We start from the raw sequence: 14,139 nt of genomic DNA on the forward strand, positions 1-14,139 counted from the left end.
TCAACTGCCCTCCCTATCACGACCGTGCTGCCTCGGACGAACCGGCGACACACCCTGCAAAAAATGATCCTGGCCCGCCCGCAGCGCTTGCTCGGACAGCCAATCATAGGCTCTTGTGCCCTCGTCGTGCAAGATAGCGAAATTGCTAGTTGTCTTGCTGCTTTTCTGGTTCATTGTGTGTGTGTCTTGTGGGCCTTCTGCCGCAGTGTTGCCGTGATGAAGCTGCAGAATTCGCCTTTCGTCGTGAAGCTCGAAATAATAAGTCGGGTCGAACGCGGTGAGATGTCGGGTGTCCCCGCTGTGTGCAAGATTCCGAGGAGCACTCTCTGCACAATCTTGAAGGGCGAGATTAGGGCCAAAGCGGCCAAACTCGCGACCCGGTGCCCGTGGCGCCCGATGTGTATTACGTACGGCCGTCTATGAGTGGTTCACCCGAAATTGCTTGAGCCATGCCGGCTTCCGCAAACTCGGTGATGACTGTAAATTCTGATGAATGCAACGAAGCCGTTGCTGGTGTTGCCGAAGTTGTTGACGAATCAACGGTGGACGAGTTTGTGAGTGCAAATGATGGTGTCGCGGCCACTGGAAAGCCCTAAAACAAAGACTACATTGCAGACACCGTACCGAGCACAAGTGAAAGTGGGCACATTGAGGAAAGCAATGACGGTCGTTCGCCCACATCCTCCGAAGTGATTGGTGCGCCCGCACTAGTCCGGTGCTTCTGCGCGAATGCGGATGGTTGCAGCCTCAGCTGCTCCGACTGCTTAGACAATGTGGAAAAGTGCGTGCGTCGCAGGCAGCGAAATTGCCCAAGCAGAAGAAAATGCAGTACCATTCTATGCGAAACTCAGCTAGTTTCATCAATAAAGTGAATTTGTAAATGGTATGTGCTTTTATGACATCCAATTATTTACCAGGCTTATATAGAATTATGCTCTATATCGAACTGATAGGCATTTTTTTGCGAGTTCGACATAGCCCGGTTCGACTGTGCTGCAGTTCTCGTTGGTACTCTGACTTAATAATCGTAAGCATTTTTCATGAAAGATTATATTAAGACAAGAGTTTATTCTGCCGGTAACTGTTTTATGTAAAAAAGTCACTGCATCGCCCGCAATGCAAAGCATCAAAAGCGATAGCAATTTATTAGAGAGCTATATGAATTAGGGATAGTAGTTTTTTCGGCCGTATAAGCATGCAAACATTCGCTTAGCAAGTAAATTAACAAGCATGATGTCACGCAAGCACAGGCAACGTTACTAGACTAGCTTCAGTTGTAAAACTCTCCGCCCGCGCGCTTACAGCCGGTGTCGCCACTTCTGTGACAGCCGCCAGGTGGCAGCGCCGTTCCATCGGGCTCCACTGCAGACGCCTCGCCGCAGCCTTCAGCCCGTGCGGACGGGCAGTTTGCGCGTGTTTCACGCTCGCTGGCGTTCTCCCTTGTCCGAATTAGTGATACCATGAGAAAGCGGTATCCACCTACAGCAATAAGATTTATCGGGCCAGTTGGTTCATACTGTAATAAGGGTAAACAGCACGAAAGAAAGAAACGCATAGAGCGAAGCGCGGAAGCTGTGTTTTTTCCTGCCGTCTTAACGTTTCGCGCAGTTTAGGCTCAGAAGCCTGAACATTTGGCCAAAGTGTGTGATTAGGATGATCTTCATCCCCACCGAGGCTTCTCGCCACGCCAGAGAAGCGCAACAAAAAGAAAGATGAGGTCTGTCTTTGAACACACAAGCCACACACACACACACACAAAAATATCATCTGCTCTTCCACTCCGTGAAGATGGTTAACCAGCGAAGCTGAAACGTGTGGCCCGTGTTTATCACTGGGTTAATCTAGAGGATTCATTAAAGTATTTCTGAATTATGCGGTAACACACACAATCGGCTGCGACGGAGAGAACGACGTCACTGACGATATGCCCGTAGTCCGCCGTTGTCGCTTGCGTTCGATGTCTCGAGTTTGCTCGGAGGCATGATTAGCTGCTTTCGCCCGATTTGCGATTATTCAAAATTAAGTTTCTTCAGAAATTAAATCTATCCGTTACGTAAGACAATGAGTGGCTCATACTGCCTTAAGCAATGGCCCCTCCCACCGTAAACGCGGCCTCCCCATTACGATGACAGAAGTGAAATTCTACGCTGGAATGATGAACGGCAACGCAGCCAGCTGTGGAAGACGACGATGAACGTAGGAGCAGTGGCACGAGCGCGTGTGCCGGCACAAGGAATAGCCGAATTCATGGCCGTGGTGCTAGCATTACGCAAATTAGGACCATCAATTACGTCAGCCGTGATAGTTACTGATTCTTTATCATTGTGCTCATCCCTTACTGCTTCTAGTGATTCTCGCGTGATGAGGACATTTCAATCATTGGTACCTGGTTACTTGAGAAGCGTGCGTTTGATTTGGGTGCCCGGCCATAATGGACTAATCATTAATGAAATTGCAGACTCTCTAGCCAAGGCATCGATAAGTGGCCCGATTCTTCCTTGCTGCCCTTTGACTGCTTATGTAACTGCAGCTAGATTTCGCAGGAGTATCATTATACAGTTAGTATCAGGCTCCGAAATTACTAACTCTGTGGAGTACGGACATCTCCTGCACCCTTGGAACAGAGATTTTTGCCGAACACGGAAAATTGAAGTGTCCATCACGAAGCTGCGCTGCCGTATACCTGCATTGAACTTCTACCTCCACAGGTCTGGTCTGGTCCCTTCACCACTATGCTCATTCTGTGGCGAAGCGGAGACAATCGACCATTTCTTGTCTTGCAGACGTTTTTCTATTATAAGAAAACGACTACTCGAAATCCCGCTTCGCTGTATTGGTCTGACTTTATCAGTGCCTGTGATCCTATCTTTTGGAGCCTCCATTGTTGGGTTCAGCAACAGAAATGTTTGCTTGGCGATCCAAAATTACCTCATTGAAACTAATCGATTTCCATGTTAGATTGATCGTTCTCCCTCCCAACCATAGCTTTCTTTTATTTCTTATCTTTTATGAATTATTATTATTATTGTTATCTTATACCCGGTTTTCATCTGATTATTTCTTTTTTTCTCCAAACACAAAACGTTTACTTTTAAACTCACACGCCCAAATTGTTAACTCCCTTGTTATCATTATTATTTTAGGCACCTAATTAAACCGCCCGATTCTTGGCCAATCCCCCACTGTGGGTATGTGCCACGGCCACTCAGGACAACAACAACAACAACAACAGAATCGCTCTGTTCCACGCCGAGCGAAGCGTCGCATTGCTGGCGGCACAGAAAAAGCAGCGCGCCGAACTGTCGACATCGTTCCGATAGCCGCCTATGCAGCCAGGTGCGCAGCACGTCGGCATCGTCTGCTTATATTCTCAACAAACTCGGCGAAAGCTACAGTTTCGTGGATTACATGCTTGCTGAAATTCGCCTTCAACAACGAACCACACAATACGCTGCACCGCGCGCTTAGTCCGGCCCGCCCGCGTAGCCGGCTAGTGAGGAAGTGAAGCCGGGCGCGAGTGCAGCGCCACGAAGGCGCGGGCGGGTGGCGGTTCCGCGCAACGGCGCCGAGTTTTAAAACTGAAGCTAGTCTAGTAACGTTGAGCACAGGCAACCATGAACACGTCACACTTGATGACCGCGAATGCTCGCTATCAAAACGCTGGTGCAAGGAAGCACGGCAGCAGCAGTGAGCGAGGTGTCCTTCGTGCTACCTATTGCTTCAATGCAAACAGCAGTGAGACGTGCACACGAAGATATGAGCCATCGAGAGACACCTAGACTCTGTCCCTACCACAGATCACTTTAAAGATATGACCTGCGCAGTCGTGGCTTTATGCAGCTGCCGCCGGAGGAAACCCCCCTCCCCTCCGCCCAGTGCCTTGCGCGCGACGGAAGACGGCATGCTTTCTGCCCACTTTCCTCCCTTGCATCGTGCGACATTGCGCCACCACCATCGGCTCACGCTTGCGTGCTTTCTCTCTCAAATACGGCACGCGGCGACGATGTAACCGTACATGGACCTCATATGAAACATCACGCCGACGGCAGAAATGCACCTGGAGTGCCATATAATTGTTATCGCAATAAATACTATACGCGGAGTGCTCGCCGATGGCCGCGCCACTGGTGGCGGCCTTGCGCAGAACGCACGGGAGAGGAGCGAGCCGCGCGCCGTAGCACGCCGTAGTTTGTTGCGTCGCTGATTGTGCTTCTCCGTATTATTCGTGTTTTCAGAGCAAAATAGGCAACACCTTTCGCATGTGTGGGATGGCCAAAGATTCGGAAGAATGACGAAGAAGAATTGTTGCAGGGTGGGGGGCTCAAATACCGGCGAAAACGTGCCGGCGATACGGTTCTAATTATTAGACGCAAAGCCTCATCAGCAGGAGCAACGGTGGCAATGGATCGTCGCTTCGGTGCGAAATTTCTTGTTCCCATCCTTTCCTTTGTCGCTTCGGTGTATTTTCTTTTTTTTATTATTTTTTTACTCGATTGTAGTTGGTCGCGTAAGCGACGAAGTTCGTCTGCAGTGTGCAACATGCGGTTTAAAGGCATTTCGCTAAAGTTCGGAATGCCGTTTGCCGCTTATATTGTTTTCCGCTTCTTTACCGCGTTGGGCTAGCTAGGCAGCATGACGGCATGGGCGCATTGTGTTGCATGTTAAAGCTACAGAAGTTTGCAAGATCTGAAATTGTTAGTTTTATGTGGCCCGGTAAATCCTCGCACCAGCTGTCGCGCACTTCATGTTTTTACATCTATATTATGCGTGGTTTCGCACATGTTTAACGGTTGCTAGTTGCTTCATGCATAACTCTTGATTCTTTTGAGCTGCGAGGTTTTCACCCTGCCTCGTTTGTAACGGGTATAATTCACGCTGTGTCTTATCGGAATGACACCAAGCAAGTGCTTCTTTAACAGCTTTATTCGTTTCGCCCGAGGGCATCTTAGATATTGTGGTTTTTTGGGAAATGTGTTTAGAAAATAGGTAGCTCAGGGCGATAATTGCTAATAGTTCCTGCATATGGTATTTTTGTTCCATTTTTCGCTGAATGGTTCGCGTCACGTTTGGTAAGTCATCACACCTTGATGCTGTCTGAGCAGACTTAACACGTCGAGTGATATGTTTGTTTCACAACGTAGTCGTTTCCTGCAAGTGAATTTTGTACTCAACTGAATTATTTCTTATTATGCTTATGCCGCATAGGACTAATCCTGGCCTTGCCACCAGCGCTGGATCTAATTTGACTGGCGCTGCTCTGCCTTTAAATATATCATGTCACACCTCTCTCTAGTAACATTTCAAAAAAGTACTGCAAAGTTAGTCAGACTATAGCTTTGTACGTTTCCAAGCAGCTCCCTTAGGGAATTTAAAATTGCGAAAACTACAGCGCGAACGGCAGTTCATCGGCGGTACAGCGCTAACACGCACTTTTATTAAACCGTGCGTTTGGTGGCTTCGTTGACTATGGTGTACACGTTTCTATCAATAAATTCGCAATTATTCTTCTTCAGGCGACTTTCACTACACTTATTCGGTGGCGTCACATGTATTCATCGGCAGAAAAATCACAACGGCATATGCAGACATCGCACCGTGCGGATTTGTTATCTAAGTCTGCATTAACGACGGGTGCTTATTATTGAGGCGCAGAAGCAGCATTACGGCAAGGGTAGAATTAAAAAAAAAATACGATCGAGACATCGCATTAGTCAACAAAATTTGTCGGCTAGTTTACATGAGCTCCACTTCATGTAAATGGTCTTCATGGCGTTTGTCTGCGGGACGCACCTGGCGCGTATGTTGACCACGTTGCTTCAAACACCGGTAACAATTGTTCATACGCGCTCCCACAGAGGTCTGTGCCTTCCCTACAGCTGTCACCGCAGAAGAAGCAGTCTGGCGCCCGAACAAAGGACAAATCGCAGCCGCGAACTTCAGTCACCCTTGCTGCAAAGCGTTGTCGTCTGCTACTGCTCCCGCGCGTATTGTTGGAAGCGCCCGCTAGGTGGCTATTAGTGGCGCCTCTATAGGCAGTGCACGAGGCCTATAGGCAATGTTTGTGTCACCAGCGGCGGTGACATGATAGGGCTGGGCGGTCGGCACGGCGGTAAGCTGGCTGGCTGGCTCCTCGATGTTAGCCTTGACATTTGTTAGCAACGAGTACTAATTACCCGGTAATCGCACTAGTATTATGCAAGCCCACACTATTCTAGCCACCCTACCCACGCCTTGCTCTTCGCTAATTTTCAGACACTGGCTGCCGAAAAATTGGAAGGTTGATGGCCGACACAAATGGCGAGGAGGCAAAGGTGCAAGCCCTTTCCATTTGTCATTGCATATAACTTCCCAAACGGTGCGCACTTGCGCGCACATTTCTCCCAGTTCGCCGATACTATTCCACAACCTCATCCTTTCTTTTTCACTGTATACGAATTCATTCTTGCCTGCTACGTCGCGTATATTCCAAAGCACTGCACTTCGCACATTTCACCAAAGTGGCGACTGACGAAAGCTATGGCTATGCATGCACCTCGCTACGGTGAGCTATTGGGCCTCAGCAGAAGTGCGCTTAAACAATTTCTTTCTCAATAATTGCATCAGTTTGTGTAATTTAAAATGCAATTTTGTAAATTTTGACAAAAAAGACTGCAGCCAAGTGGTCCGGTGAGAACGCATATAGCGGTGAACAGGGTGAAGAAAAGGAAGAGCAGTTGCCCGATCATTATCATTATCATCCCATCATCACAGGTGGCAATAGCTGCTCGATAGTTAGTACTTATTCCAAATCACTCAAAAGTGGAGATAGGGTGGTTGCATGGGTAGGGGCACTTGCTCGAGATTTTTAGTTAGCGGTCCGTAAAACCTTGTAACTGCTAAATAAATGTATCTCCTGCTAAGACCGAATTATCCAAGGTAGCAAGCAGGTAGTTTCGAAGTAGTACTTGGTATAGATTCTAGTCTAAACTGCACCCGATACAACATTTTTTCTAATAGTGTGGGGAGTTTCACAGAAGCACGGCTCTGCTACCTTGCACTATTTATGCTAATATTACTGAGGAAGAAAAAAAAAAGCCCGTGAACCTTAAGTATGCAGTGATTAAATGCAGTAGATTGCAGTATGCAGTAGAAGTATGCAGTAGATTGAATGAGACTCATATTGCAGCTGAGAATTAACACCTTTTACCTTTTGAATGCGCGAGACGCTATAATAAGGCTTTAAAGATTAGCTGCGCCAGCAAATCTGCCTTAAGCAGCCACTGGTATATAACTCACACGCACTGATAACAAGAAAGGAAAGGTGAAGAACTTGTGCCCACAAAAACAATGCAGCAGAAGGTATCCGAATTCACTAATAACCCTTGACCGCAAAATCAATTGAGCTAAGGATAGTAAAGGCTTGGAGTTCGCGAAAATAAAAAAAAAATGAAGTTACGTGTTCCTTAATCAGCCCGCATATATTCGATGCTCTTGAGTTATTGCGATGGCGTTTTGCACACGGGCATCGTTGAGGCTAGCTCAGGAGGGCCAACACTTTGCTCTTGGGAACAGGCTGCCGCTGGCGATGTTGCCCCTGCCGATGCTGCCGCTGAAATTTTGGTCGCTGTACCGCGTTTTGAGCTTGCTTTCCTCTTGCGTCGGCTATGACGCTTGCCCGGTTTGTGTGGCTTGAGGGACGTCTGCGACTCCGTAGTGGATGTCAAAGATGTTTTAAGTGCTTCCTTACGCTGCTCTTCGCTCAGAACTGGGTGGACTTCGGCGGGCTTCTTCTCGACATATACTTCGGGAAGACACTGGACCGCTACTGCGCTCGCAAATGCCAACGCTGTCGTGATGGCCCCAACGACCAAGAGCTGTTCTTTGTGCAAGGATGCTACGAGCCGTGTAGCCAGAAGCACGCCAAGCCGGCCGAAGGAGTACGATAGGCAAAGTCCCACGCACCGCATCGTCGTAGGGTACACCTCCGCGGTGTAGGCGTAGTTCAGACACATGGCAATCATCGACGCGCCCGACATCATTATTCTCGGCAGAGGAAGTGCGGCGGCCCAGGGCCAATGCGAAAGAACCATCTGCAGCACGCTTGAGCCGCCGAGGAAAGCGAGTAGGCCTGACAGAGTCACGCGGTGGCCTCGTTGCTTCATGCCATAGATGACTATGATGAGAATGAGCCCATTGCATAGAAAAGATGCGAGAGCCCACAGTTCTTCAAGCGGGCTACCCAAGCTTGAGGCATAAACTGCAAAGCTCACGCTAAACCACGTCACGAGTGCAGAAAATGCGCGCCGCCGAAGGGAAGCCGAACGGGCTGTGCTCGTGATACCAGCAGTCACCGACGTGGTGTTGGCCTCTCGCTTCAGGAGCTGCTGTTTCAATGCCTGAAATGTTGCTGTGGCCTTGCGAGCTTCTATCCTGTTCACCCGCGCTGCTCGGAGTACGGTGAGTTCAGCTGCCCGTAGCCTCCACGCGGCAATCTGCCAAACGGGGGACTCATCAAGGTAATAGCACCAAGAGACCATTATCGCCGAGACCGTGACGAGCAGGGCTTGTGAGAGCACCCACCTTGGCTTGAGCGTCGAAAGAAGCTGCACCAGCGGAGGCGTAACAAGTACGCCACCGCCGGTGGCTATTAGGGTATAGGGAGCCCGGTGCTGACTTCCGGTAACTTCGTAGAGCACAATTGCAGCCATCAGCATGGTTGCGCTTGCCGTGGCAGCAGTGACAATGCGCGACAGGATGAACATTCCCACGGAGGGGGATGCCGCGGCCACCAGGCTGCTGAGCAATGTGGAGATGGCGCACATCGACAAGACTGGTCTGCGACCCACGCGGTCTGCTGCGATTCCAGCGATGGGAACTAATAGCATGGGGGCCAGTCCAAACGCGGATTGCGAAACGGAGTAGAGCCAGTTGCGAGTGCACACCAAGTTCCACACGCTGACGATGCTTTCGCCGTCTTTCTCGGTGTCGTAGTCCCACCGATTGCACGGTACTATGCTACGCTCGTCCTGGTCTTCTCCCTGAAAAAGAAGGAAATAAACGAAGACGTCAATCGCCCCTTAGCAAATACTCCTTAGCAAATACTCCTTGACGTTTATAGAAAAGTCTGCACAATCGAAATAAAATAGGTTCGAGAGAAATATTGATCACTGAGAGACTCGTAGGCTGGGTCTCTGTATGCGTCATGCCTCTTGAGTTAGCGTGAATTGCATCAGAACCGTGATATCTAGGACCATGACGTCGCCATGTGCTTTCAAAGATAAATAATGGTCTTGTATGCAGTAATGAACGTCCTGCCTATGGAAATATACAACCGGCGGGATCCGACAACGACATAGATGAGAATTAAACTTGAAGATTTCTTGCCTCAGGTTTTTCCAGTTCCCGTTTTTCCACTTTTCGATTATCAGCGAACGAAAAGCGTTAACATTTGACAAGCAAAAGTTGTGTGCAGAGGGCATCGTGGATAGGAAAGTAAGTGCCTTTTTCCTTGTGTTGCCATCTTCTCGTCATTTTCTGCTAGAGATGCTTGAAAGACTTGGAAATGTCTCTCGGAGACATACAATTGCATTGGCATCCAGAAAGTTTGATCGTTATAGACCATATGGCTGAAGGATGGATAGATTGGCAAACTGAGTAAACATAAGCTGAAGTAAAAGCAGCTACTACTAGTGCTCATTAAGGGGGACCATTGTTGATGAATATACTGCACAAGCTTCATTGATAAAGAATGCAGAAGTAGAGGAAAATATTAAGAACATAAACTGACCAATCTTGAGCTCATATTTATCGTCCATCGTCACCGTTTTATTTTATCCCTGATTTTCTTAGGTGAACTCGTTTGAACTAATCTGTCAGCCTGCTCAGGTCTCAGCATTCGTGTTATAACCAAAAGTGTGGCTGAATTCACGAAATGAGTGCGATTTATAAATTTTAAGCTAAGCACCAACCAATGTACCGTTCCCGCTTTCGGACGGTATCAATTTTTTACAGTAAAACTGCAAACAAAAAGAAAAAAAACAATCGCTTACAGTACGACGCATATCCACTGAGCCAGAAACCTGAGAAGAAATTATGTAAAGATTAGTTTCGCTGCTTCCTCTTCGTTTCTATGATTCTCTGTTGACAACTATCAGATTCCGGCGATTATTCAGTAATCTGGAATTGGAATGGAATCGCTACGTTATCTGGACCATGGGTTACGCTAGCGCTGAATGCCTGTCGTTCCGGTCAGGAATGCCCGCGAGAGTTTTCGTTTAAGCAAAATTTGTTGAGATCAAGACGCGAAGCCGAAATTGTATCATGTCTTAATACCCCGGTCATGTTCCCAATTAATGGCTCTAGGCGGACATCATGTCTGTACACGGTTGAGTGATGAACAAGCTTGCTGAAAGACACATCGAATTTGCACGCCGTTTTTACGCTGTTTATAATGTCTGTTGGATGTACCTCTATTGTTCTACAGGGGATTGGGTATTGCAATGCGTCGTAGTGCCCTTTGAGGCACACGTTATCAATTGCCACTCGAAATTTTAGTCTGACATTGTTTTTGCATCGTTAGTGTAATTGTAAACATCCAGCAGGAAAACAGGCTAGAACGTGGTCATTCTTGTGGGGACCCCATTGTCTAAACGAATCAATGCTCCCAGATTGCACTCCGAACACTATTTGAGCTACGGGAGAGAGATTGACTGTTTTACGTCAATCGTACAGTTGAAGACGCAGATCCAGTTCAGAATTCTGCGTGATATAAGTATTTATAATGATGCCAGCCATTGGCGATGATGCGAGACATGGACGAAGAAACGAACAAGAAAGAACCCGCCTGCGCTGTGCTCATCAGTTCAGTTGAAGGGCTATAAATATTTCGACGGAATTTGATCGGTGATCGCTACCTGTTTAATTTTTCTTTAACTTCTAGCATCAACGCCAAAATGACGCGTCGGCACATATCTCTGTCCGCTATGCACCGTAGTCTTTGCGATCTGTCATGCTTTCCGCCGGCTGCGAACTTGCTTAGAGTCCACTTATTAGTACCACTCCGTGCCGTCAGTGGCACCAATTGTTCCGTTCAAAACTGTAGCGCACGACGACGAAGTATTTGATACATTTAAAAGGTGTACGATTTATTTAGTGAAAATCCGGAGTGATTGAGTATGTTGAAAGAGTTGGAGTATTGTCAATTCATCTTATAGTACTGCACAGACAAATGAGCCATGTATTTTTAGCACTAGTCAAGTGTGATCTGATGACAAGCGAGCAATAATAATAAAAAAGAAGACGTTAGGAGGTCGCTTAAGTTTTGTCTTTAAGAGGCGAAGGCCATAGCATTCAAAGATCCCTTACAGTTTCTCACGCTTGCCGGCAACTGCAGTTTATGTAACCACAATGTTTTCCGAGAAACGCTGCAGGTGAACGCTGTGCACGAAGGCGAGCTTCCTGGGGCGCGCCGCTCCTACTAAAGACTGACCTCAAACGGCAGGTGGAAAAGGCGTTTGTGGTTGCGTTTCCGCGTATCAGGATGGTGTTTTCTCGTATATGCAAATGACAATACGACCGCTATAATATCTCGACTTCGTGTGTATTTCATACTTTACGAATTTTCTGAAGCATCTTGCTTTGACAAATTAACTTAGTTCAGTAACGTCCATGGATGCGCCAAGTGGAGGGTATGCGTGGATCGGAATGCGTGGTTTTCTTACGGACAACATCGCTGCCGCCGACACCGTCGTATAGGCGCGTCCTTCGCAGTGGGTATGATGGATGCTTCAGGCTTATCAGCGTCATCGTTATGCGCGCCTCCGTTTGCTGCCGGTGCTGTTTTCCGGAATGTGACAACGAACACTTGCAGGAAAAACACCGTCTTGCTAACAATGTCAGTGTAGCTTACATTATATTGTCGTGGCCAACCACAGTAGTTTCTTTACTGCAATAACAAATACATGGACAATCTAAAACGCAGAAGAAATGCGTCGAAAGGCCGCGGGAACATCGCTTCAAGGGGTTGCATGTTACCATCCTTATGTAACCGTTTATTTTTCACGGAACACATGCTCAACAAGCTCGGGGCAGCACGAAAGAAGAAACTGTTGCATGTGATCTCGATACTATGGATACGCATTTTCATATCGCGAAAAGCAACCGCTCCTTCTATCTTAAACATGCCGCCCAGTGAAAATATAGTAAGCTAACATCAATGCCAAATTCTCCGTATAGATTATTTTAGGTTGATTAGGTTGAAAATTTCCACTCGTGCTTTACGGGATGCGTCATAATCGTTGCGTCACTTCGGAAAAAAGTGTTAAGCAAGAAGATGTCAATGTAGCAGCCGTGGTACAGCCGGGTGAGGTAGGACGAAATGCGCGAGAGAGTGAACAGCTCACCGGTAGAGGGGGCTCGTATACGGTGCACTTGCTGAAGCTGCCGTCAGCCAGCACGGGTATTGCGACGTTCTTCCAGCCCTGGACACCGAGGTAACGCAGGTCGTCGGGCGGCTGGCACCAGTGGTCTACGGGACGGCCGATGAGGTAATAGGCGAACGAGTGCATCAGCACCACAATGACAGCGACCAAGGTGCTGACCAGGACGATACGCTGGTACCGCCCGTGACCGAGGATGATGTAGACGTTCTGCTGGATTAAGTCCTGCGTGTCCACGTTTGCGAAGCCTTCCAGGAGGGAAGTGGTCACCGTCTTGGTCGTGGCCTCTTCATGAGCAGCCGCTTTCGCCGACATGATACTGATCACACAGCACGAAAAGTCGTATCAGCCAGCAAGAATCAGAAGCGCTTGGAGGTATGGTCTTCTTCTTCTTCTTCTTCGTTTTCCACTTCTTCGTCTAAGATTACTTCTAGTGTCATGCATGCATTCACTGCTGCAAGTTGAAGTATTTTTGGCAGGGCGCTCTGCGACTATTATTATACTCTGTTTCAGACATCAGGTGCGACGCTGTGGAGGCTAGAGGGACTTTTTGCAGTGGCTGCGGCTGCCCTTAGAAATAAGTCGATGTTCTTTAACGTCCTTGTGGGAAAATGTTCTTTGCATACGCTCAGTATTGAAAGCGTTAATCTTTAGAAAGATACAATCTGTGATATACGGATATGCGAAGCGTTGTTTTAGACCAATTTGTTTTTCATTGCGTTTATTTTTCGCCTTTCTATTGGCAGCCCGTCGCGGCATCCTCACGTGCACGCTCGCGCTAGCGAACGCCGTTGGCGCGTAGCAAAGCATGCATGGAACGCGTGCACTGACATACATTCGTCACCGAACTTCTTGCGTAGGTTCCACAGCGTTGCACCTGATGTCCGAAACACAGCGTAGGAATGGTGAATAAATCACACCAGGCGCGATAGAATGCTTTGCTTGGTCAAATCATGAGTGGCAGCTGGAGCAGGCTCTCGAGAGCAATTGTTTTTTAACGCGACAGCGTTAAGGAGCTCTTGTCGCAGAAAAGCCGGTGTCGTCGGCGTTGGTGTCGGCGTCGGCGGCGTTGGCCGTGAGCGATAACTCACAGCAGGCACTGTATGAATAAAAAACAACTTGCAAGATGGGCTGGGTAGGAATCAAACCAGGGTCTCCGGAGTGGGAGACGGAGGCGCTACCACTGAGCCACGAGTTCGATGCTTCAATGCGGTACAAACGCGCCTTTAGTGAAAGCGGTGTTGCCTTAGAAACGAGCTGTTTCTAAGGCTCAGGCGTGCGTCGCTTGCTCAGGCGCACATTTCATTGCCGCGCCGAACGCTGCGTTGCTCGACGCTCACCGCGTCCGATGCGGGGCGCGTAGTCGCTGCGCCGTAGCCCATTGTCTTACATCCCTTGGCGGGTCGACGAGAACGCTTTCGCGTTCCACTCTTGAAGGCGAAGCTTAAGCGTCCTCCAGGTTTTTCTTCGACTCCTCGAAATCCCCGTCATCATTCAGTGTTGAATCATGGTGCAATCAAGGCAGTCTATGATTATCGCTAAAGCGTGTGAATACATCACAAGAAACCAATATTATTTTGGTCGCAATTATATACGAACACTCGAGGCTCATTCCCGCCGCCGCGGCCTGCTGTCGCGCTCTTGACGGAACGTGCGTGGCTTGTGCTGTACGACTTAAGTTGTCATTCGAGACGTGGAGTGCACTTGGCTGCAAAAAAATAAA

At 48.3% G+C, this 14,139-nt stretch overlaps 1 protein-coding gene across 1 annotated transcript; it reads right to left on the reverse strand.

The window, feature by feature from the left end:
* Window positions 1-7,281: 7,281 nt before the first annotated feature.
* On the reverse strand, window positions 7,282-12,987 carry LOC135911667 (solute carrier family 22 member 7-like). The gene is made up of 2 exons (XM_065444004.2): window positions 12,381-12,987; window positions 7,282-9,017 (listed from the first exon to the last, which is right to left on the reverse strand). The coding sequence occupies exons 1-2, from the start codon at window positions 12,729-12,731 to the stop codon at window positions 7,476-7,478; spliced, it is 1,893 nt and encodes a 630-aa protein (XP_065300076.1). The 5' UTR covers window positions 12,732-12,987; the 3' UTR covers window positions 7,282-7,475.
* Window positions 12,988-14,139: the final 1,152 nt, after the last annotated feature.

The sequence above is a fragment of the Dermacentor albipictus genome, chromosome 2 (assembly GCF_038994185.2).
Source record: "Dermacentor albipictus isolate Rhodes 1998 colony chromosome 2, USDA_Dalb.pri_finalv2, whole genome shotgun sequence".
Taxonomy (NCBI): Eukaryota; Metazoa; Arthropoda; class Arachnida; order Ixodida; family Ixodidae; genus Dermacentor; species Dermacentor albipictus.